The sequence below is a fragment of the Pelmatolapia mariae genome, linkage group LG4, assembly GCF_036321145.2.
Source record: "Pelmatolapia mariae isolate MD_Pm_ZW linkage group LG4, Pm_UMD_F_2, whole genome shotgun sequence".
In the NCBI taxonomy this organism is placed as follows: Eukaryota; Metazoa; Chordata; class Actinopteri; order Cichliformes; family Cichlidae; genus Pelmatolapia; species Pelmatolapia mariae.
Window position 1 is genome coordinate 17,853,948 of NC_086230.1, and position 25,504 is coordinate 17,879,451.

At 39.5% G+C, this 25,504-nt stretch overlaps 2 protein-coding genes across 2 annotated transcripts; both read left to right on the top strand.

Moving 5' to 3' along the window:
• Positions 1–274: 274 nt before the first annotated feature.
• LOC134626728 (myeloid-associated differentiation marker homolog) lies at positions 275–12,259 on the top strand. The gene is made up of 4 exons (XM_063472666.1): positions 275–1,110; positions 5,858–5,912; positions 11,819–11,839; positions 12,155–12,259. Exons 1-4 carry the CDS (start codon positions 275–277, stop codon positions 12,257–12,259), a joined length of 1,017 nt encoding a protein of 338 aa, XP_063328736.1.
• On the top strand, positions 12,102–17,804 carry LOC134625385 (somatostatin receptor type 5-like). The gene is made up of 4 exons (XM_063470605.1): positions 12,102–12,384; positions 13,991–14,704; positions 14,818–15,156; positions 16,405–17,804. Exons 2-4 carry the CDS (start codon positions 14,039–14,041, stop codon positions 16,477–16,479), a joined length of 1,080 nt encoding a protein of 359 aa, XP_063326675.1. The 5' UTR covers positions 12,102–12,384; positions 13,991–14,038; the 3' UTR covers positions 16,480–17,804.
• The last annotated feature ends 7,700 nt before the right edge of the window (positions 17,805–25,504 follow it).

A 25,504-nucleotide genomic window follows, 5' to 3' on the forward strand; every position in this document is an offset into this window, starting at 1 on the left:
TAACGCCCATGAGTATCCAATCAATGGAGTGAAACAGGGGTCATAAACAGCTCAGATAAGCCCAGGATGCTCTGAGTGAATGTGCACCACCACTTGCATTTCTGTTTCAAAGAACGCACCTGCTCTGGTCTTTGCCTTCATGGATATCTTTAGCTGCTATCATTTAAGCTGGTCAAAGTCAAAGGCTTGCTGTACACTGAGTACAGTAAACTGACTTGGAAAACCAAAGAATACTTCTTTTTTTTTAGGTCAAAGACCCTCATCCTGTCCAGACATGGTGAATGTAGATGTGCGATCCCTCACCCAGCCTGTGGGGATCATGCGAATAATGGCAGCCATCCTCACTTGCATGTGTTTTAGCCTGGCGGGAGCAGCAGGAGTTAGTTCATCTTCCTACTGGGCGTGGTGCATGTTCACTTGGTGCTTCTGCTTCTTCTTCACGTTTCTGATTGTCATCCTGGAGTTCACCACCGTCAACAGCAAAGTACCTTTCGCCTGGGATGACTTCACTACTGCCTTCGCAATGCTTGCGAGCCTCATGTGCCTGATCGTCTCCATCATCTACCCCACTTTTTTCACTTGCAAATCCTGCCACCGTGCCATCGGTGCCTCCGTGGTCTCCTGGGTTTGTTTCGCCACATATGCAGGTGAGGTGGTCTTAACACGCTTTTATCCTCGTGGGGAAACCAGCGGGTTCCTCTCCACGCTGCCGGGGATAATGAAGATGCTGGAGACCTTCATTGCCTGTCTCATCTTTGTGTCCCTGGATAGAAGCCAGTACACTGGTAATTCAGGACTCCAGTGGTGCGTGGCTGTGTACTCCTTGTGTTTTATCTTTTCCATCATCATAATCCTGCTCACCCTCGCACAGCTGACCTCCTACTTGCCGATCTCCTTCGACAAGGTGGTGATTGTCTATAACATTTTGGCAGCAGTGATGTACACGACAGCTATGGTGATCTGGCCACTCTACAGTTTCTCTAACAACAAACAAAGACCCCCTAACTGTGGTCACTTCTGTCCCTGGGATAAGCTGGTGGTGGTCACCTTCATGACAATCTTTAACTTTATTGTTTACACCCTGGACACTATGTACTCGATACGTCTTGTGTTCTGCATCATGAATCGTGAAGACTAATATGAAACAAAACATGCTCTGTGTTTGAATCACTCTTAATATAACAAGGTTATAAAAGTGTTTACATTTTTTATAAACTTGTGTTTTACAGCTGTTGTTATTGCCGACCAAATAATGAATCCAATATAATCAATTATAGTCTAAAGTGCTGTCTCAAATAACTGCATGAAAGAAATGTAAAGTACCAAAACATACTCAGTTAATGATTAGATCTGTAGTATCACTGTCGTAAAATCTAAAAAAATATATATATCTGAGTGGAACTTTGGATCCAGAGGTGATTGAACAGTACAGGTAATAATGTTGAGGTCATCTTTAGCTCTGCTGCATCGTGTAGTCAAATTATATGCCAAATAAAGGTGGGTGTGTTCACGTGAAATTGACATTTCACTGTATAATAAACAGGGTGGTTATTTTTCAAAAAAACGAAGGCCTGTACAAGAACAAAATGTTATTGATGCACTTTACTCTTGAGTGTTAGCGTAAAGCCTGACTGATATGTTATTTGTTTAGGCCGATACCGATATCTGCTGATTTAAAAAATCTGATATCCAATACTGGATGATATAAATGTAAACAGATTTCAGCCAATAACTGCACATTTGCTGTTTGTAGTTTATATACTTGTTTACATTCTGGCCAGTCGGCTGGATGTTGTGTTTGTGGCAACTTTCCTGTTGCCAACAAGAAAGTTACTGAATGCCCTCTGCTGGCTGGACAAACTACTCGGCATGAAGACTTGTGCTGCATGGGTGCTTCTCCAGTCCCTTGGTTACTTTTTAATTTTCATTTACTGGCCAATATAAATGCCAGTACAGTCAGATCGACATTTAGATAATGGTATCTCCTTCAAAGGTGAAAGTCGATATTGTTACCTTCATGTAGAACCAAGTATCCTGCATAGAAAAATGAAAGCAAAAGTCTAGTATTGTTTTGTTTTTGCTGAACTACCTAAAAATGAACGTGTCCTAGTTTCAACAAAAGTAATCTACAAACCAACGTGTGACATTGACGTGTATGTTCATCTTTTAGATCCAGTTAATAACAACTGTTTCCATGTTCCCAGACTTTCTGCTATTCGGGTCTTGTCACCTGAATCATACAATAAAGAGGACTTTTTTTTCCCTAAATGTCAAGCCAGTGTTGCAGATAAATATATAATAAAACCAAAATCCTGTGTGTGCAGCACAAACAGGAAAATATAAACACTGAAAGGCAAACAGACCTGTCACTGAGATGGGGCTGGAAGAAATGAGAGAAATGCAGGGAAAGATTTTTTTTTTTTTAAAGGCGGAGATGAAGCAGAGACAGCAGAGAGACGGCAAGAAATTTCCAGACCTTGGTGGGATACGTGGGAAAGCCAAAAAAGAAAATGAAGTTGGATTTGTTGGAAGGTGTTTTCTTTCTTTTTTTCCCCCTTTCTTTCTTCTTTAGAGATGTGCTGGGCAGGCCTGGAAAGCTAGGAAGCAAAAAGTAGGACATCAGTTAATTCTTTTAAAACAGCTTCATCCAGATCTTACATGTAATCCCAAAGCTATTGTGCTGCCCGGTACACCAATCTGTGTGAGTGAGCTTGGGTCAAATAGAGTAAGTGAAGCATGGAAATTTAGCTTTTCTTCTCATGTCAGTATGTCAGAAGGAAAGACCACATTTAAGTAAATAGTCTACATATGCCAGACGTGACAGTAAATTGGATTCTGTAAGGTGTGCTTTGATTTAGATTACACAATGGACAACTCACGATCAACAGTTCACGAGTTCCTTCCACTTCAGGGGGAAAAAAGAGGTATGAAAAAGTACACTGTACAACACATCCAAAAAGTGCCTTCCTTATTAAAAGGAGTTGCAGTAAAATGTATTTTGTGACTGTACATAGATGCTTTGAATAGTAAATACAGAGGTGCTGTGTTTAGTGTAGTTGAATCAACCAACGCATTCTCCCTGTGTGTTTGCTCATTAAATGCCAGCAGAGTGAGTGGTAATCATTAACTAGTTCTAACTTTTAGTTGGAATACTAAAGTAATACGGAAGAGAACAAAGAATTGATGATAACATAAAGCAACTGTTCAAGGAGATTTAATTATTAAAGCACAAAACTATCACGGAAAACATAATGCAAAAGAATTTAACACAATCTTAAGCTGGATTATTATTGTGAAAAATGGAACAAACAGTATTAATAAGAAGCCTTATAGTGCGCAAAGTGCACAGTGAACACGTAAAAAATACTCACTCAGAATCATATATATTAAATTATTGAATCATAATTATTGATTTTTGGTGTGTTTACATCTCTTTAATGTTGGAGCTATTGAGGTAGGTTTGTGCTCCATTTGCCTGTTGCTAGGGAACCAAGTGCATTTACCCCCGATTGGTTGGATGTGGTTTGTGGAGGTTTCTGGATCAAATCAGTTGCAAAGAAGGTGGTGCACCAAAAACCTCAGAGAGATTGGTGTGGTTGTTAGTAGACTGCCATTCTTGCCTGTAGTTTATGCAACATGTTTCAAAATGTGCAACTTTTCCAGTTTCAAGTTAACTTTTTTGTAGTTTCTCTCCTCCTCAGAGAGTAACTGGGCAGTGTTTGTACACAGGTCTGTCGCTTCCATTCAAACTGTCAGTGCAGTATAGCTTGTAACCAAAGAAATCACTGGAGGATTTTCCCTGACTGAGATTTCGGCAATCATTTTGCCCCTCAACTCACAACAGCCTAAAGCAACCACACAGTCGGGGAGGAGTCGGGGCCTGGGAGGGCTAATCATTTTTCAGGACAGATTGGTGCCATCCCATGCCCCCCTTCTGGATACATCCCTGCTTAATAACACTTTAAATCCCACGTGTTTACAAAGGTATAATAAATATTCTACACAGTTCTTGCAACATTTTTATTGCTGTATTTGTCAGCTTTATTAAGTTGTTACTAAGGAGTTTTGGCTGTTGATGAATACATTTGTCACCACCACCTACAGTGTGTTTCTTGTTCCTGGTCTCTATGCTGTTCTTCAGCTAATCTTTTCCTTACCGTGTAACCAATCACAGCAGACCCTGTATCTGGTTCTGCTGGCAGTCCCTTGCTGAGTTCTTCTTCTTCTCTAGTTTCACCAAATGCAGCTCCTAAGGGATTTGAGTTCTCCTAATAAACTTCACCTTGACCTAATATTGTAAGATCTTTACCTCACGTTATAAAGTCAGTGTTTTGTGAATTAGAACTAAATGAATAAATTCAACCTGAAGTGAACTGAATGGAAGCTGAATTAAATGACATTTAAATTTATGGCCAAAATATTGAACTGAAGACTACTCAAGGCACATATTTGATGCTTAAAAAAAGCAGTTGCTGTATCTTCATGCAGGTTTTTTTTTTTTCTTTCTTCATTTTTTTTGTCTCATGTGTCCAAAGAGACTGCAGCTGCAGATTCAAAATGCAGACATTTTACCACAAAATCCAACTACACAACACAAGAAATGTTCTCTTTGTATCAGCACTGAGGAGGAAAAGTCAGACTGAAAAAAAACATCTGGAGGCTTGATGAGTATATTCAGCTTGAGGTAGAGGTCGACTGATTGTCCGTGAGCGTGCATGTGACTGTTCAAAATCAGGGATTCTGGCTGTGAAAGAAGGCTGAAAGTCAGCAGTGTGAGTTAAGACAGCATGCATGTTTAATGCAACTGGTGATCTGTATGTCCAGCTAATCTCGTAGGGCATGCTATTGCAAGAATATTTCATTCTGGGACTAACAAGGCAGAACAATCTGAACCACACATCACATACCAAATGGTATGTGATAAATACAGGCACTGGTACAGCCACAGAGAAAACTAATCTACGCACAGGGTTTAGGCCGTACATTAATTTTAAGCAAAAAATCCAGGCCCACTCTATGTCAGTATGTCAGCAATAAAATTATGCTAACCCAGTTATTCGTGTGCAAGTAACATGGCCCAGCTGGTAGATTTGATTGTGGCAGATTTGTGTAAACCCGTGTGTGTGTATGTGTTCGCGTGAGACATATTCTTCGTCACATCATCACCAAGCAATATTCAGATCAATCGCTGCTATGCGGCCGTCACAGTGTTCTTCAGACAATAGCACAGAAATTCATTTGTCCCCATGCTGAACTTTCTAGACAGAATTGTTATGTGATTTATTGAATTATGTTCCCAACTAGATGTGAAAAAAACACGGTGATCTGTGTTTCAAAAGAGGTCCTTGAAAAAGAGGTAAGAAGTGCCAGAGGTAGGTGCATCTGACAGGAAAGAGAAAGGAAAGACCATCAGAGCAGCAGATGAGAGGCTTCCTGTCCTGGAGAGGAAAGGGATGAAAGTGCAGACCACCCCAGAGTCAAAGCAGAAAGTCAGCCTGAAAGTTTGCTAATGATAACGTGGATAGTATGACTGAATTTTATTGTTGGGAATTACTCATCTTAACGTCAACTGACTCTGCTTTTTAAAGGGTTTTGTTAGAGGGGACACGTGCTCCTTTCCTTTCATACCAACCTGCAGTACATTCATCAAACACTGAAAAGCAAAACCTTTCCATGGGCACAACCTCAATTGTCCCCTTTAACTTGCTTTCAAAGCTGCTTCATTTATCCAGTTAAATTCAGACATTATTGTATACCTCCTTCTTAATAATTATCACCAAATATAAAAGAAATACTATTTCTGTGGCACTTTTTGAAATCACAAAAACATAGAGCTTTAGTAAGACTGAAACAGGAGAATAATAACTACACCCACCTGCTACTTTATTAGTTGTACTTTCAGCTTGTACCTGGTTAGTCCTCCTTTTTTCTTTACAACACATGTCATAGATTCAACAAGCTGCCATACTGGCATGATAGGATCACACAGTTGCTGCAGATTTGTCAGCTGCACATACATAATAAAAATCACCTGTTCCACCACATCCCACAAAGGCTTGGAATGCTGATCAACATGATCGGCAATAATACTCAGGTAAGTTGTGGCATTTAAACAATCTGCAACTGGTACTAAATGGCCCAGAGTGTGCTAATATCCCCTACACTACTACACCACCAACAACAACCTGAATTATAGGTGCAACATGGGATGGCTCATGTTGGTTGTACCAACATGAAACCCCTTACCTTCGAGGTGTGGCACCTTGTGTGGTCTTCTGCTGCTGTAGCCTATATGCTTCACAGTTGCTCGTCTGCATACAACTAGATATTTAACTTATTGTTGCCTTCCTATGAGCTCAGAGCAGTTTAGCCATTCTGCTTTGACCTCTGGCATCAACTTGGCCTTTTTGCGCAGTGAAATGCAGCTCACTGGATATTTCCTCTTTTTCAGACTTCTCAGCAAACTCAAGAGATGGTTGTGTAGAAAGTCCCAGCACATCAAACTCAAAGTCACTTAAATCACCTTTCTTCCCAATTCTGATGCTCAGTTTGAAACCCAGTAGGCTTTCTTGACCACATCTGTATTTCTAAATGTACTGATTTGCTGCCATGTGATTGGCTGATTAGATATTTTTGATAAACAACAGTTTAATGTGTACATCAAATTAAAGACATGTGACTGTAAATCAAATACCACAACTAAAGTGTAAAAAAATAATCTCTATATAAAAGAGAAACCAAATGCAAGTCATTTACTTCTTTTTAAAGCAGATTTGGAGACACTTCTGTGCAGGTCTTTAAAATGTCGGGGAACACAGACTCATGTATTTTGTTAAACAACTTGAGTCAGTTCAGTTTAGCCATGGCTTATTCATTCATTTAACATTTCTCTCTTACATACACACCTCTCTGCAGAGGTTATTCTGAGCTGCTTCCTTTTTGTGTAGATCCTTCAATTCTCCAGGGGGGAAGATGAATGCAGGCTGACACTGTCTCTCCAATAAAAGCCAAACGATGCCTAAATGCTTAGTGACATGTCTCGTTTTAGGAATTGGTTGTTGCATCCAAAACTAGTGTCCTGACAAGTTATAATTATCATTGTCAAACTGGCTTATTTTGATAATACAATCTAGCCTTTCAGTCTTTCCTAATTAACTCCTCTAATTTGCCCTTCAGGGTAAAGTATAAAGGGGCTTTTGTTAGAAGGAATATTAAGCACTGCTATTATTAGCATAATGAGAAAGGGAACATGGACCTGTGTTCAGATCCTCTCAAACTATGTGATTTGTAAAGGCTCGAAAAAATATAGGGTTTGACGCCTGAGTGGTTGACAAGCAGTGGAAGAAGGTGATGTTATGAGCTACAGAATTTAATAAATATCACTACACTGTCCACTTCATGGAAGATGTTTATTTTAATAAGTGAAACCAGTAGTAAATTTTAGTGCTTAAACTGGTAGTAGTAGTAGTAAAACAGGTCTTATCTTTGATCATAAAATATTCAAACTTCCCCAAAACTTCAGCTCTGGCTCATATCATATATAAAACTACTTTATTACTAACCCACTGCACCGTGGACAAAGACAATGTTATCCTGTCTTCCTCCCCTCACCCCAACCGGTTGTGGGAGATGGCCGCCCCTCCCTGAGCCTGGTTCTGCTGCAGGTATCTTCCTGTTAAAAGGGAGTTTTTCCTTCTTACTTTCACCAAAGTCCTTGCTCATAGGAGGTCACTCTGCTTCCTGACATCGGACCCACATTAAACTCATGGACTGAACATACACACACCCACAACCACCAATAACTGAACACACACACATTTGGACAAAAACAAACAAATGGCCAGTTGTACCCTCATACACACAATAATAACATGGACTGAACCACCACTCACAACCACTACCACTTTATATAACGACTGTAGAAATTATCCACATATCTCACTGATCTAAACTGCACTACTGTAAATGCTGTATAGACAATCATTCTATACAATACAATAATTATAGTTCTACAACTGTTATAACTTGTATAGTTCATATTTCTCTATAGTTTCATATTTAAATCCTCTTCATATCCTGTACATAGCTTGTACACTCACTACAGCCTGTACATACTTATAGTTATAGCATATTCATAACATACCTTCATATCGTGTACATTGTAACATACCTATAACAGACCCATATTTTGTACCCTCATACCTATAACAAACCCATTTTGTAATATATCAATATTATTGCTAAAGCACTTTCTGGATGGATGCAAACTACATTTCGTTGCCTTGTACTTGTGACATGTGCAATGACAATAAAGTTGAATTCTATTCTATTCTATATGATTGTTGGGTTTTTCTCTGTATGTATTATTGTAGGGTCTACCTTACAATATAAAGCATCTTGAGGCGACTGCTGTTGTGATTTGGCGCTGTATAAATAAAACTGAATAGGCCATAACTTGAGTTAAGTTCGAGGTAAAGTTACTTTAACTTAACTCTGTCTTTATGTCAAATGATTTATGAACTTGTTTTTTGTCAATGGTGTGACATGCAAATGCAGACAAAAACATCTAATAAATCCTCGATGGTGTACTTTGGATTGTATAACATAAAAATGCATCAGTTTTGTCAAAAAAAATAATAATTTAACTAAACTAGCTTTATCTGAAATTTTTAATCACTTTGAACCCATGACCCTGCAGTAGAAAAGTTGTTAATAAATTGGATGAGTGGATGAACCCATCTCTGCATAGATATGTTGAAGTATTTTCTTAAAAGAAAAGGCCTTTATGAATGACTGATATCTGATGGGCTTAAAAAAAAAGTGTGCATGGTTATTAGAAAAATATTGAAATCCCACTAGGGGAAGCTGTTACTCCACAAACACCCTTAGCCATTAAGCATTGTCTTATAAAAGACAATAATTGAATTAAATTGTTCCTCTGTTGTGTAATACTTCTCCTTTCAGATATTTTTTGTATATATATATATATATATATATATATATATATATATATATATATATATATATATTTGAATAACAACCAGCTTCGGCATTTCACTGAATTACACTAAATCTGGTAAAATCAGGAAGTGCCGTAATAACTGCAAATACTGCAGCTTTTCACCTTAGCTAGATACTTTAGCCTTGCTGGTGGTTTTAAACTAGCAGGGAACGTGTCAAATTATAAAATGTTTGTTAAAACTCTCATCTTGGCACACATTTGACAAAGGGATTGCTTGAATCCAGGTAAACCTTGTTGGCTTTTAGCACGACGTCAGAATATCTACATGCTAGAGCTGCTTGTCCCCACATGCTAACACCGTGCACGTTAAGGTCACCCCAGTCATCGGCTCCATTTGAAGACCGTGTAGAGGCAAACAGCCTCATTATTTGCCTTCGTTGTAACAAAAGTAAATGCACACAGGTGGTCTGGTGATCACTCTTAAATCACTTTTAAGTTGAAGCAGAAAGTAAATAAATGAGCAGGCTATAGTTTGTTGGATCAAAAGATTGTCATGTCTCCTACCACTAGGCACAGGCCAGTTTCTATAATACAATTTAATTAAACTCGCATAAAAGCTTATGACATGACTGCACTGTGATGTAATCAGACCACAAGATAATAAAAAAAACCTCTTACCCCTGGGTGCTGTATGTCAAGAAGGTCACTCCAAATAGCTAGCTCACTTCAGATTCTGTGAATTCTAGCTGTTTTTAGCTCTACCAAGGTGATATTTGAGGGAGTTAAACACAGATCTGTCAAAACATAGACACATAATCCCCACTTTGGACATCATCTGATTAATCTCTCTCTTCTGTCTTCCTCTTTCTTTCACACATCCCCTCTGTCTCCTCTTTATAACCAGAGGTTCAGAATTGATTTAGCTGGGTCAAGAGCTCCTTCAGTTCCAAGCACATAAGTATCGCTCCATTTACCTAGAGATAGTTCTCTCATCGATCTCTGCCAGCTTTTTGCCGTCGGCCAGACAAAGTCAGTGACAGACACCGCTCTGATATTATCTCAGTGCCCACAGAGAGAAGGCTTGATATAGAAAGGCAGGGGGGCATGAAAACCGCTGTAAGCCACAGTGACTCATATGAGAAAAAGAAAGGCAGAGATCAAGAAGAAAGGAAACCGTTACGCTTCACTTCCAACTGCATTTCAACATTTTTATATTTTCTACATGAAGCCGCTATTGGACCGTGAATTTACTCATGAAAGAAAATGCTTTCTCATGTTTCTCATGCAGGCTAATTCATAGATCATCCATCGTTTAATGAAGGGAAAAAAAGATGCTTTCATGAGTAAACGCTGGTATGACACGTATAATACAAAAAAACAAAATTTAATTAAATTAAATTAAAAAAAGAAGCACTATGAGAGTGCAAACCACTGCCAAGGCAGCTCACTCTTTGAGCAGTAGTACTGTGTTGTGTAGATGTTCATTTTGTTTTCTTTGTGCTCTTTAAACATACACTAAGAAGTTTGTAGTGTAATATAAGAATAGCATGACAGATGTTGGAAGGTCAGAGGTCAAACGTGACATCATGTCTCCTATAATGTGATATTTAGAATCTCTATATATCATTCTCTACATGCTTATATGTTGTCAATACAAAATATGGCAGTAAGAAACACAGTTTATAACAGCTCTGTATAACATCATAATAATTTTGACCTTCAAATCTATTGACCTTGAAGGAGAGAGTCAAAGTTTAACATATAGTAAACTGGGTTAAGTTGGTTAGTTTGTTTCAATACATGACAACAGTTTGCCATAATTCAAATGATAGTGTGTTTATTTGGTTTGCATTAAATTTGGTCTGCATATAATGCAGAAATATGTGTGTGTAATCTTACGTGTTCACCTGTCACAGAAAGAAGAGTTATTACACAGTTTTATAAAGAACAGAAGGAATGATTTCCCAAAGCGTTTCTTCAACAAAAAGGACTGAATAAATCTGCATCCCTCAGTAAGAACAATGCAGCTGGATGAAAGATCCAGGTGTTTTCTTCTAGCAGCTAATGCAGTCTCTGAGGAGAAGTTTAGAAATGTCTGGTATGCTGACTTTATTCTAACCTTCACTGCACCAGATTTTGGCTGGAGCCACAGTTTAGACATCTAAACTGTATTAGAGCTCCTCTTTAAAAGTCCTGCTGTTAATAGTTACAGACCAGTTTAGCAACTTTTCATTTGTTTAGTCTTCTATAAAGTGAAAAGCATTTGTGAAGCTCTTTAGTTCTGGAAAAACTAAAGAAAAACAAAAACGTTGGCTGTATAAAATTTGAACCCATGAGCCTGCATTGGTGAGAGCTTAGTATAAATGAGCCTTATCATTATCCTGGTATCCTAAATGCCCCTACACACCACCTGTCCCTTCAGGGCAAGCCTCTGTGCACACCTGTCCGGCAGTGTTTACTTATAAACAGTTGATCTGGTTTGAACCAGTGAACTGGACCTTTCAAACTGTGAGAAGTCACTGATGTCCCTCTGTGGTGTTTTAGCCTGATACAGACATGACACTAATGACATGAGCGGGGCATTGTGTGAGTGTGCCTCTGCCCGCACACTCTGCCTGCATGTGTGCGTGCGTGCGTGCGTGCGTGCGTGCGTGCGTGCGTGCGTGCGTGCGTGTGTGTGTGTGTGTGTGTGTGTGTGTGTTAACGTTGCACTGACCTGGATGACAACAACATGAAACTAATTGCTTGAAATTAGGCAGCTTTCCCACACAATTAACATCAAATGTCTTCCTCAAAAGTGCACCCTCACCCTCCCTTCCACTTTCCTTCCCTTTTCCTTTTGCTCTAATATCTCAGGTGCCCAAGGCCACCATCAAGGTAATTTATTCCTCTGGCTGGAGCTTGGCACTGCTCCATCTCCCTCCACTATTTTCATAATAATGGTAAAAGTGTCATGTTATCATTAACCTAAAGGGCAGCAATAAAAATCGCCGGTGCAGTAAAAAATTAAAGGAAAGGAGGGCTGTAATGCATGCTTTTATACCAACAACTGACCTCATGGGTGGGGCTTCCTCATCCAAAGGCGGGACGAAGTTTCCCACACATTAACACTCACAGTGCGTCGTGGATACTACAAGACCTTCACATCATTGCAGGAGAGCATCTCTCCGCACACTGGGTTTTCTTCTCTAGAAGAAGCGTGAGGAAAATCGTGGGGAGGCGAAGATAACAGCAGTCTTGGCGTGGCTGATTATGGAGACTGGACCACGGAGACTTCGGGAAGATGCCACAAAATGAGAAGTCGAGTGAGATGCTTCCTGTTTAAAAGAAATTGTGAACGGAGAGGAAAAAGTTGGCGCTTCCAAAAGCGCATGAGTGCCTAAGACGCGCTGGGTCGTGGAGAGGCGCACGGGAGCGCACAGGTTGGTGGAAGCAAATGCTTGGACATGAATTACATGTTAACTTAGACTGAGTTTAAAGAATATTCGAAGAGGTATTTTAACAGTTTAACTAATATTTACCAAAAGAGGGCAAAAACACGTTGTCATGCTTAGAAAAATGTTCAAGAAGCCTTAAAATTTTATTTATGAAAGTAGTAGTTTAGTTGATTTCGTTTATTGAATATGAATATGAACGGTTAAACTGTCTCTCTTAACTGGGGACTATGGTGGAAAACAAAAATGTCAAGCTTGAAGCCGCCTGAAGGCGTCAGGGGCTGGACATATTTTGTTTTCTCAACATCATACTGCGGGCTGCGCCTCACTCCTGTGTTTTTCAGCGTGTTTCGGTTAATATTTACGTCACACTATTTATTTGTGCAACAAATTTTCACAGCTTCAGCTTGGAACGCCCGACAACAGGCAGTTATAAGATTATTTAAGTGAGCTACCGTAGGAGCAGTTACTATAAGTGCGCGGATTATTAACTATTAGAATGCTGGCTGCTTTGGTCGTTGCCATCATTATTCTTTGTTGTTTTACATCGTGTGACACGTTTATGGCGCCTGGGGGACAACTTTGAGATGCCAACATGAAACAGAATACCAGTTTGAAGGTTTTTGGTTGTTTTTTAACAGCAACAACAACATTAAAAAAAAATAAAAGTAGAAGCTGTAATTCCGAGAAGAAAGTTGATTGTTTTTGCCACTTCTTACTCTCTTTATGTCTGATGAATTGGTTTAGCTGAAGTTAGTCTGCAGTTTTGCTTTGAGCTTTGCATCTGTACCAGCTTTTGAAAATATCTCTTGTTTGAATTACATCGTTTTGGTTTAGTTTAGCGCCTCAAACAAATATACATTAAAAAATCTCACTTAAAGTTTCGGGGGGGATTAAACCAAAGGGAAGAATCCTCCCAGATCTGTGAAAATGCAATATAGATTATCATGTCCCTTTTCTTAATATAAAAAGCGAATGTAATAAAATACATAACGCTTGTGCTGGCCACAAACACATAAAATGATGATCACTGCTGCCTGTTCTGGTGAAGTGGCAACTGTTTTGATTGCAGCAGTGAGCATATGTGAGAAGAAGTGAACTCAAGAGCCTTGGGAGGCATTTTCTTTACTCTCTCTTTAACTCAGAGTATTCACTGGAGAGTTTCTCCTGGTAAATATGAGGAAACTGGTTCTCTCCCCATATGTTGCTGATTCTCTGTGATCCAAAGGGCAGCAAAACACAGAGTTCCTAAAGCAGAAACTTACAGAATAGTAAATCCTCCACAATATAATAAACTATAGCTGCTTTCATATATGCACTGCAGCAGCAGAGGTGCACAAACAGAACTTTACTCTCTACCGTGTCAGTGTGCACCAGTGTGCAAGTAGCATTAATAATATTCTGGTACATTTACAGCTAGAGAGTGACTGTCATGTATGCAGACTTCTGAACTCTCTATCCAGATAACATCCTCATAGAAAGCACACAGATTGTTAACAGCACTGCAAATGCATCCGCAGCAGTGAAAACATTTAAGGGGTGATTTAGGTTTGTGGTATAATAATTGTACAACTCTGTCTTTTTCTCTTTTGAGACTTTTTCTGGCATAACCCCAGTGGACATCAGCTCTACCTCCTTCAAGATGGAGGACTACAGTGGGATATTTGAGAATGTCAGCATCTCTTCCACTTATAACTTTACTGCTGACAGTTTCTCAAACACCACCATGCTGCTACCGTTCAACAAGGTCATCGTCATCATCCACACCATCGTCTTCATCGTGGGTTTTCTGGGTAACACACTGGCCATCTACGTGATGGCCCGCTATGCAAAAATGAACACAGCAACCAACATTTACGTCCTGAACTTAGCTGTGGCGGATGAACTCTACATTCTGGGGATTCCCTTCATAGGGACCAATAGCGTGCTTTCCTATTGGCCATTTGGAGAAGCTGTCTGCAAGATCAGCATGACTGCTGATGCTATGAGCCAGTTTGCATCCACCTTTTCCCTGACACTGATGAGCATCGATCGCTTCCTTTTCGTGGTTTATCCTGTTCGCAGTGTTAAATGGCGGAAACCAAGGTTGGCGAAGATAACTAGTTGCATAGTCTGGGTTGTGTCATTCCTGATTGTTCTGCCAGTCATCATCTTCTCAAGTGTACAGGAGGACTTTAAGACCTGCAACATGAGCTGGCCTGAGCCACATGATGTGTGGTCTGCTGTCTTCATCCTCTACACCTCTATCCTGAGCTTCTTTGGTCCTCTGATTGTTGTCTGCCTCTGCTACCTTTTCATTGTCATTAAGGTAAAGTGACAAATAAAACCACCCTGTGACTTAGCTAATACATTTTCTTGTTATTCCGCTGAGATTCTGCTCTCACGCTCTCATTAAAACTTTCTTTTAATTTTCCTTTTCAGGTGAGGTCAGCACGTGAACGTGCAGGCCTGACTAGGCGGCGTAAATCCGAGCGCAAGGTGACACGCATGGTGGTCATCATCGTGCTGGTCTTTGTACTTTGTTGGCTTCCCTTTTACACCACCAACATTGTCAACCTGATTCATATCATCCCTGAACACAGTATGGACATCTACTTTTCCGTGGTCATCCTCACCTACGTCAACTCCTGTGCCAACCCGTTTCTTTATGCTTTCCTCTCCAAAAACTTCAAAGAGAGCTTCCAGAAGGTGCTCTGCTTTCAGAAAGCAAATGTTGCCAGAGCTGCACAAGTGCTGCAGGGTAGACAGAATGATACCAAGGTAAACCACTATCCTTTTTTCTCATACAGCATTTGTGCAAAGTTTTAATAGGAACAGTAAAACACTAACACTTGAAGGGGTGGTGGGGGGGGGGGGGGGGGGTCACCTAACCCATTTTATTGATCCAATTAGGTGCAAAGTTTTTGCATAGATTACAGCTGTATTTTAGGTTATTGTCCGCAGCTTACAGGTTGCATTGGCTGGTTAGCACTAGACGGTCCTGGGTGTTAAATCCGTGCATGTTCTCACTGTGCCTACGTGGTTGCTCTCCACATACTCCAGCTTCCTCCCACAGTGCAAAAACATGCATGCAAGGACAATTGGCTATTCTAAATTGGCTGCAGGTGTAAATGTGAACATGAATGGTTATCTGTCTTTCTGTATTGGTCCTGCAACCTATCCAGGGTCTACCTCCCATGGCACTTGCAGCCATGAATTGGATTAGCAAAGAAAAATGGGTCGATTTTCTTTTCCTTTTTTTTTTCTTTTCTCAACATATATAAAACACTCACAACAGCCCTGAAACAAGCCATTTTTACAGTCTTCATCTGCACATTGTTTGTGTACATTTGTGTGTCTCAGGCAGTTCCTTTTAATTGATATGGCTTTTCTGCCAACTCGGCTTCGAAGGCCAGAATCCAAGAAACACATGTTTACCATTGACACTCAGCCATTTTTTATGCAGGTACCATTTCATCTGAACTTGTGAGGCATGTTTCTTCAAAGTGGAGATATTGATGTTGTCCTCTTGGTTACCCGTGAACCCTTACCCTCCACTTGTATTTCTAGTCTGGTTAGAGCTAGCTCATAACAAGTGTTATATCTCTATTTCATTGAGTAAGAAGAAGTTGAAGTGGCTTATTTGAGGGTTAGTCTAATGATCAGTTACACTTTAAACAAGCTAAAATTAAGTAGAAATATTATTGAGTAACGCAATCCTTCACTGGAATACAGATTGGTTCTGAAAATATGCCTCTGCATTCCTGCCCAGATATGTGTTGAGATCTTTCAAAATAATGGCATTTCCTAGAAACACTAAACTTCTGAGCACTTTTTTTAGCGCATGTGAATGTGTCAACACAACTAAATGCCTTCCTGTCTCTGAATTGCAAATATCAGCTTGTACTTTTGAATAAGTCTGAAAATTGTAATAATACTTACCCAGATCCAGATATATATGTTTATGTTTTCCATTGCTGCATTTACTGCATCTCTAATCCAGTATTGTGCCTGCTTTTGTCTCCATAGTCCGTCCAGCTGAAGGATCTCAGGACCGCTGACAGTGAGCCTCTCAATACAAAAAATGTGGTGAATGGCCAATGACTGCTGAGTCTCAAGCTGATCCACTATGTACTGTTTTGATACCACATGGAACCTGGATGCTTTCTCCCTTGTCATTTAATAACCTGCCTTTATTAATGATCATCCCTTCCTGAGTGGAACATTCAAAGGAGTAAAAAGAAGTCATTGCAGCATATTTTTTATGGACTTTGTACTAGATTGACTGTGTTATACAAGGCATAAGCTTATGTCATGATGACGTAGAAAACGTCATCGGATTACAAAATGCTGAAAATTTTCAATTTGCATTATTATGCCCCATGCTTTCTCACCTCTATTAGCTTGTCATGGTGCTGTTAGCTGTTAATTCAGTCAAATGTGCATTTCACTGCATTAAGAGACATTTGTGCAGAAAGTACTGACTTTACCTTACTGAGCGCATTTGGGACTAAACAACTATCATACTCTTTTCTGTGTTGAAGTAACTGTGATAAAAACAAGAGGGGTCTTTTAGTGCTCAGCTTAAAAGAAAATTAGGTTAATTTTTTTGAAAAAGTGAAAGCATTCCTTTAGAAATAGAAACTGTGTATAACAAAGTAGTTAATCAGTTCTGTGGAAATACCGCTATACATTTTAATGACTTTAGATTGAACGTATATTCATGTATCAGGTATCAGCCTTACATTCACGCCAACTTTGACCCGGGCTCCTATTGTACCGCTTTATCTCAGACACTGTTCGTTCTTTAATTTGTGAATTTACAGTATTCGGTTTGTACTGCTGTTACTAGACTCGTGACTGTCTTGTTGATTGATGTAAAGCTGGCTGAATGGTCATGACTGTTACGGTAGATTTTCATGTGACAGGTTTTTTGGGACATATTAAAGTCAGTCTGACAGACTGGAGTGAACAACACGGTGAAGTAAAGCAGCATTCTCAACCTGGTGGACAAACCTGCTGAGCAGCACTTACCCGTCTTATATTTGTAACATGAGTCAAGCAAAAAGCACGTGACCAGTCGTGACTTTGAGCTTGGTTAAAAATCCAGATGGACTTGTGAAAGCCTTACAGGTGACAAAGGAACAAGGGAATTTTTTTTGTGTTCAAAGCACTGTGAATTATGAAAAGACAAGTGAATTTGAGTTTGCTTTGTTATGCATATGAAAGTTAAATGTGTTGTATATGGGTCACCTATAAGAAAGAAAAAAATAGTGAAGCTACTTTGACCATTAATAAACGATGACGTCTGTTACTCTGCATCTCCATGGTCACAGTTGCTCCAAGACAGTAAGAACAGTAACTAACTAAACAAAATTAATTGTACAATATATTACAAAGTTGCATTATATGTACATTTATTCCACTAACTGTGATTTTATGTTTTTTTAAATAAAAGCAGATGTATGTTTCAGCACGTTCCCATTGAATCTGATAGTAAATGTTAATATTTTTATGTATTATTCCTTCCATTCATAAAAGGAGTAGCTGTCTCATTTTTCTTATGAAGGAAAATGGTCAAATAGTAAGTAAACACTGGTATGAGAGCTGTTAGACATACAATGACACATAAAACGCATACATCAAAACAGTATCTAATATTTCTAAAGCAGCAACATGTTTTCATATTCTCTAATTTGTAGATATGGAATTGGGCTGACACACAGTAGGATGTATTATAAGTGCACAGTTGTGATATGTGCATTCACTGGGCTTCTTGGCAGGCACAGCTGTTCACCTGCTAAATTTCTTAACACAATTATCTAATTAGCCAACCACACTGCAGCAGTTCAGTGGATTTAGACACATAAACATGCAAGATAACCTGCTGAAGTTCAAACCGAGTATCAGAATGAGGAAGAAAGGTGACTTTGAATGTACCACGGTTGTTGGTACCAGACAGCCACCAACTGAGTATTCCAGAAACTGCTGGGATTTTCCCACATAACCATCTCCAAGCTTAACAGAGAATGGTCAGAGAAAGAGAAAACGGCTTGTTGTTGTGAGAGGTAATGGTAACTCAAATAACTCATTGCACCAAAGGTATGCAAAACAGCATCAACAGATGGGCTACAGCAGCAGAAGACCACACTAGGTGCCAGGTCTTTTCAGCTAAGAACAGGAAACTGAGTCTACAGGTTGAAACAGGCTCACCAAAACTGGATAACAGAAGATTTTAAAAACTTTGTCTGGTCTGATGAGTTTCTCCTGCGACTTTTGGCATAAACAATAAACATGGTTCCATCCTACCTTGTATTTACAGTTCAGGCTGGTGGTGGTTGTGGTGTAATAGTAGAGGGGATATTAGCTCACTGAGAATTTTTAAACACCAAAGCCTACATGAGTATTAATGCTGACCACTTCATGACTGCAATGTACCAGTCTTTTGATGGCTGCTTCCAGCAGGATGACACACCGTGTCATAAAGATCAAACCACCTCAAACCAGTGTCTTGAAGTTGACAATAAGCACCTTTGGATGTCATGTCAATATGGACCAAAATCTCCTAAGAATGTTTTCAGCACCTTAAACCTGTTGAAAGTGTAATTTTATGTTTAACAGGAAGGGGGATTATACAAATCTTGGACAGGATTTTCACATACAAAGACGCAATGACATTAACAACCACATAACATCCCCACATTAACACTGACAGGGTGTCAAAGGTGCTACAAAACCGTCTCATCGTTTCAGGAAAGCAAAGGATTTTATTCTCTGTCAATCTAAGAAGTGTAAGAAAATCATGCAAAGGCAAAAATAATATCAGAAAGGTTGATATTCTAAATTCTAATTATTCAGCCATTAATATGAACATTTAAAGTGGTTTTTAAGACTTGGAAAAATGTCAGTCCCAGTGCAACCTGAAGGAACGGGTGATGGAAGTGTTTGTTTTCTCAACAGCATACTGCGGGCTGCATGTCACTTCTGTGTTTTGGACCATGTTTCAGTGAAGCTTTGCATCAAACTACAACGCCAGTTCCAAAAAAATTAAGACTCTGACTAAAGTGTAAATACAAACAGAGTGGATTGATTTGCATAGAAAATGTATCAGATGTTTAGTTTGAGACATTTTCATATTTTGTGGAAATATTAGCTCATTTTGAAAAACACTGGGCCTCTAAGAGGTACTAAAAACAAACAGCTGGAGGTTGTTTGGTTAATTGATAACATGTTATCATTATTATTATTATTAGTAGTAGTAGTAGTAGTAGTAGTAGTAATAATAATAATAATAATAATAATAATAATAATAATAATAATAATAATAATAATAATGATAATTCATTTCTAAATTGCGTAATGATTTCAGAATAATGTCCCTGTTGCCAAAGCGCTTGCACATAGGGGGTCATATGATTGTTATGTTTTCTCTGTGTGTATTATCAGTGTTAGGGAGTAACGGAATACATGTACCGGCGTTATGTATTTAAAATACAAAATATGAGTAACTGTATTCTGTTACAGTTACTGCTTAAATAGGTGATAATTAGAATCCAGTTACTTTGTTAAAATAAATGGATTACACAGCAGTCTTTTCCTGCTTCATATGTTGGGCTATCCCCGCTCTACTTTTGGTAATTCCACGCATTGCTGGAAACCCAAACGAAACATGCAATAAGAGGCTCTGGCAGGAAATCTGACTGTGCAATGCAAACTCTGTTTGCCAGCAACCAAGCTGCTCTCGGTGTCAAAAGACTCCAACCTAAAGAAACATCTGGATGCAAGTTCTTTTTTAAAAAACTAGCATTAGCCTACTGCAACTACCTTGTTTCTTCGATGTACTATTGCTGTGTAATTTATTACTATTACTGAAGGCTGCATTACAACCTCCCAGCTGCAAATAATCATGTGCCATCCTGAAAGCAGACAGAAAGAAAAATATTACTGATACAGAAAAAGTTTTCTATACGAGATCAGTGCAAAAAGTGCAGCCTTACCTAATGTCCACCCTACTGTTACCAATTTTATAATAACATTTAAAAATCTAGTTGGTATTGCTTTCAGAACTGCACATGATTATTTGCAGCTAGGAGGTTGTTAATGGTATCTATCAAGTATAACAGTCTGCGGTCTGTGAATTAACCTCAGCTAATAGTTACGAATACATTACAAGCTACATTTTGGGCCATGTATTCTGTAATCTGATGTATAATACATTTTAAAAGTAACTTTCCCAACACTGTGTATTATTGTAGAGTCTACCTTACAATATAAAGCAACTTGAGGTGACTGCTGTTGTGATTTGCTGCTGTATAAATACAATTGAGTTGAATTGGATAATATTATGAAAAGATTCAAGACAAGGTCAAAAATCAGTATAGATTTCTGTGATCTTTGGGCACTCAGACAGCATTTCATTAAAAACAGGCATGATTTCGTTGTGGATTTTTTTTCAGGATTCATATTATAAAATCATGTCTGTTTTTGATGAGGCTTGTACACACTGGATATCCATGCTGGAGTGTGTTATATAACAGAATTACCATGCTAAGCATCTAACTCATATTATCAAAGTGTATAAGACCCATTAATTTAGGTAAAGTATTATCCACATTTATATCATAGGTTTGCCCACTAGTGGAATGAGTCATGAGGCTGTGCCACATGTTGCATGAGTGCCTGTTGATGCACACTGTTTGCTCTGGAATTTAACAAGTAAAGCTACTATGTAACTTCTGACAGTTTTATGGACCGTGGTGGCAGGTTATGACATACAGATAGTCGAAATTGGCCCCTCAGAAGATGCACATGGTATAACAGTCCAAACAGCCCAAAGTTGTAAAAAACCCTCGTTAGCAAGATTTAGGGTCTACGGGGAGAAGAAAAACTACTAAGAGTGGTAAGGGAGTCGCTTCTACTGTTTAAACTTTTGAACTCACTTTGGCCCTGAAACTGTCAAAAGTAGGCATACTAAAAGGTGATGAAGAACGATAAGGAGAGGGTACGGGCCCTATAAAAGACAGGTCAGATATACCCCCACCAGCTTTTTCCTGTCTGTGTCTTTGCTTGCTTTGCTATGTGTCGTCTTGTTGTTCGGTGTATTGTAATGTACTGTTTTGCTGTTCATACAACTCTGTTTAATAAGCTCTGTTTCAAGAATTCTACTCTTTTCCAGAGGATCTTTTTAAATGATTTGGTTTTAATTGGATCTAAAAGGGTGGATCTCTATATCATTGGCTGGATAAGGTTATCATGTTAGATTCAAAATTTGCAACCCAACAATTCTGTTGTGGAAATCAATGCACAGGCTCAGGAACACTTGCAGAAATCACTGTCCATAAATATTCTTCTTCTCTAAAGAACAAGCCTGCACCTCTCCAGGCTTTTTTCCACCTGCTCTCATTACCAATCACAATGTCATCTTAATCCACAGAGACTCCTACTTGACCTCATCTGTCAACCTCTTCATCACCACAACAAACAGGAAGGACCCAATCCGTGATGTAGTCGCACCCCCACCTTGAACAACTCGTGCTACCGTTCCAACATTCCTCATGCCGTGCCACAGCTCTTAGCACCCTAAGCTTTCTCCAGATGCACACAGACACAGTGCTGCTCCTTCTAACCTTCTCTATAACTCTCCATCAACACTCTCAAAGCAAACATCACATCTACAGTGCTCTTTCTCAGCATAAAGCCATACTGCTGCTTGCTAATTGTAGCCTTTCTCCTCAAACATGTCTTGGCAGCTCTTTCCCATAGCATCATGGCTCATCACCTTTCCCTCTGTCCTGTCAGCAGCTCTGCACATCACTCTTATTCTTGAAAATCTGTGCCAGTGCACTTCTTCTCCATTCCTCGGGCATTCTCTCTGATTCTCCAGGAATTTGTCAAACTATTTTTTTGACAAGTAGTTTGACAGCCCGCTTTCTTCTCTGCTAAACATTTCCATACTTCCCCTGGTGTGTTATCTGGACTAACTACCTTTCCACTCTCCATCTTCTTCATAGCTGCCCTCACTTCCTCCTCACTAATGCATTTCCTAATTCACTAACTTTCCTACATCTATCTTCCTTTCTCTGACATTTTCTTTATTCATAGGCTCATCAAAGGACTATTTCCACCTTCTCAACAGCCTCTCTTAACTCATTAGTACATTTCCATCTCTGTGCTTAATCGCCCTGACCTGCTGCACATCCTTCATACCTCATTCTGTGCCTACCCTGTCAGTACAAGTCCTTCTGTCCTGCCTTAGTGTCCAGCTTCACAGACAACTGACTTTTCCTTTCCATTTGCCACTTCCCTCTTTGTTGTACACCTAGTCTCCCATTACTCCTGTCTACTTTCTTCGTCTCCCTGACTTTTCCACTTTTTCTTTGTCAACCTCTCCTGACCTTCTTTGAATACGTTCCTGTCTTCTGCCCAGAGAATACTCCAAAACTAAATATATCTTAAAGATTGGTTAAATTATTTATCTGTTTTGCTTTGTCTGTGACTAGAATATGTGCTCATTTTTAACATTTGGTACTCTGAGTCAGAATTATGTGATTTGGGTATTGCACCTCAAACATACTTGGAAGACATGCTTGGAAGGAATATTCCTGCAGAGATCTATGTTCCCTCGCTTACTTTGACTTCAAACTAACTTTCCGTCTAGTGTTTTTTATAAGTTGAAGTAAAGAATGCAAATGATAAACTCTTCTTAATAAAAATGTTTTGATTATTTTGTCATCCTTTTGCATGAAGAACAATTGTATTAAAAGACTTAACACTTGTGCCGAATATGGTGAATGCTGCCTGTTCAGTTACACAGGACATGATAAAGTGGTCATTTTTTTTGATTGCAGCAGGAAAAAGATGTGAACAGCAGTGATCCTATGCGCATTCAGGATTCTTCATGTGCATTTTCTCCTGTTCAGTGTTCAATGTTGCAGAATGGGATGCCAGATGGTTCATCTTTCAACAGGGGTTACTTGCCACTTAGTTGTCTTATTCTCTCTGTTATTCCATTATGGAAATCTAATCCAGTGACAGTGGCAGCACACAAAGCCTGCTCAACTAATGTCATCCTCTTCCAAAGCGCAGCCTCCCATTAAAAGAAATAGCATGTTGGCCACATGCCCAAACAATTCACAGGAGAGTTTCTCCTGGTAAATATAAGGAAATCGGTGCTCTCTACATATGATAATTCTCTGTGATCCAAAGGGCAGCAAAAATGGAGTTCCTAAAGCAGAAACTTACAGAATAGTAAATCCTCCACAATATAATAAACTATAGCTGTTTTCATATATGCACTGCAGCAGCAGAGGTGCACAAACAGAACTTTACTCTCTATCATGTGCACCAGTGTGCAAGTAGCATTAATAATATTCTGGTACATTTACAGCTAGAGAGTGACTGTCATGTATGCAGACTTCTGAACTCTCTATCCAGATAACGCCCTCATAGAAAGCACACAGATTGTTAACAGCACTGCAAATGCATCTGCAGCAGATAAATTCCTGCTGTGAAAACATTTTATGGAATGATTTAGGTTTGTTGTATAATAATTGTACAACTCTGTCATTTTCTCTTTTGAGATTTTTCTGGCATGACCTCAGCAGAGGTGAAATGGAGGACTACAGTGGGATATCTGAGAATGTCAGCAGCTCTTCCACTTACAACTTTACTCCTGACAATTTCTCAAATACCTGCTGTATGCTGCTACCGTTTAACAAGGTCATCGTCATCATCCACACCAATGTCTTCATCATGGGTTTTCTGGGTAACACACTGGCCATCTACGTGATGGCCCGATATGCAAAAGTGAACACATCAACCAACATTTACATCCTGAACTCTACATTCTGGGGATTCTCTTCATAAAGACCAATAGCGTGCTTTCCTATTGGCAATTTGGAGATGCATCTGCAAGATCAGCATGACAGCTATGAGCCAGTTCACCTCCACCTTTTCCCTGACACTGATGAGCATCGATCACTTCCTATTCATGGTTTATCCTCTTCGCAGTGTTAAAACCAAAGTTGGCGAAGATAACAAGTGGCATAGACTGAGTTGTTCAAAAATGATTTTTCCACTGAAATTCTGCCCTCATTAAACTTTCGTGTTAAAATTTTACTTTCAGGTGAGCTCAGCATGTGCACATACAGGCTTGACTAGGCAGATTAGATCTAAGTGTAAGGTGACACTCCTGGTGGTGACTTTTGTGCTGGTGTTTGTACTTTTTGATTTGTATTTTTTTACTTTCAGCATTGTCAACATGATTCATATCATCCCTGAAAAAAGAATGGATATCAACTTTTCCATGGCCATCCTCACCTACAGTGGGACAAAAAAGTATTTTGGCCCATTCTGTCATGCAGATCTGCTCAAGAGCTATGATGTGGGCTGTCGCTGGGCAACACGGACTTTCAATTCCCTCCACAGATTCTCCATTGGATTGACGTCTGGAGACTAGCTAGGCCACTCCAAAATCTAGAAATGCTTTTTACGTAGCCACTCCTTTGTTGCCTGGGCAGTGTGTTTGGGATCATTCTCACGCTGGAAGATCCAGCCACTTTTCACCTTCTGTGCTCTCACTGATGGAAGGAGGATTTTACCAAAAATCTCACGATACATGGCCCCATTCATCCTTTCCTTATTGCAGATCAGTGTTCCTGCCTTTGCAGAAAAGCATGTTTCCACCCCTATGCTTCACAGTGGGTATGGTGTTCTTGGGATGCAACTCAGCATTCTTCCCAAACACGGCGAGTGGCATTTATACCAAAGATTTTTATTGTGGTTTCATCTGACCACATGACATACTCCCAGTCCTCCTCTGGATCATCCAGATGATCTCTGGTAAACTTTAGACGGGCCTGGACATGTGGTGTCTTAAGCATGGGGACGTTTCAAGTGCTGCAGGATTTTATGCCATGACGATATTGTGTGTTACTAATAGTAAACTTTGTTACTGTGTTCCCAGCTCTCTTCAGGTCATTGACCAGTCCCACCCGTGTAATTCTGGGCTGTTTCCTCACCGTTCTCAAGATCATTTGTACCCCACGAGGTGACATCTTGCATGGAGCTCCAGGTCAAAGGAGATTGTGAGTTTATTCCATTTTCTAATAATTGTTCCAACAGTCGATCT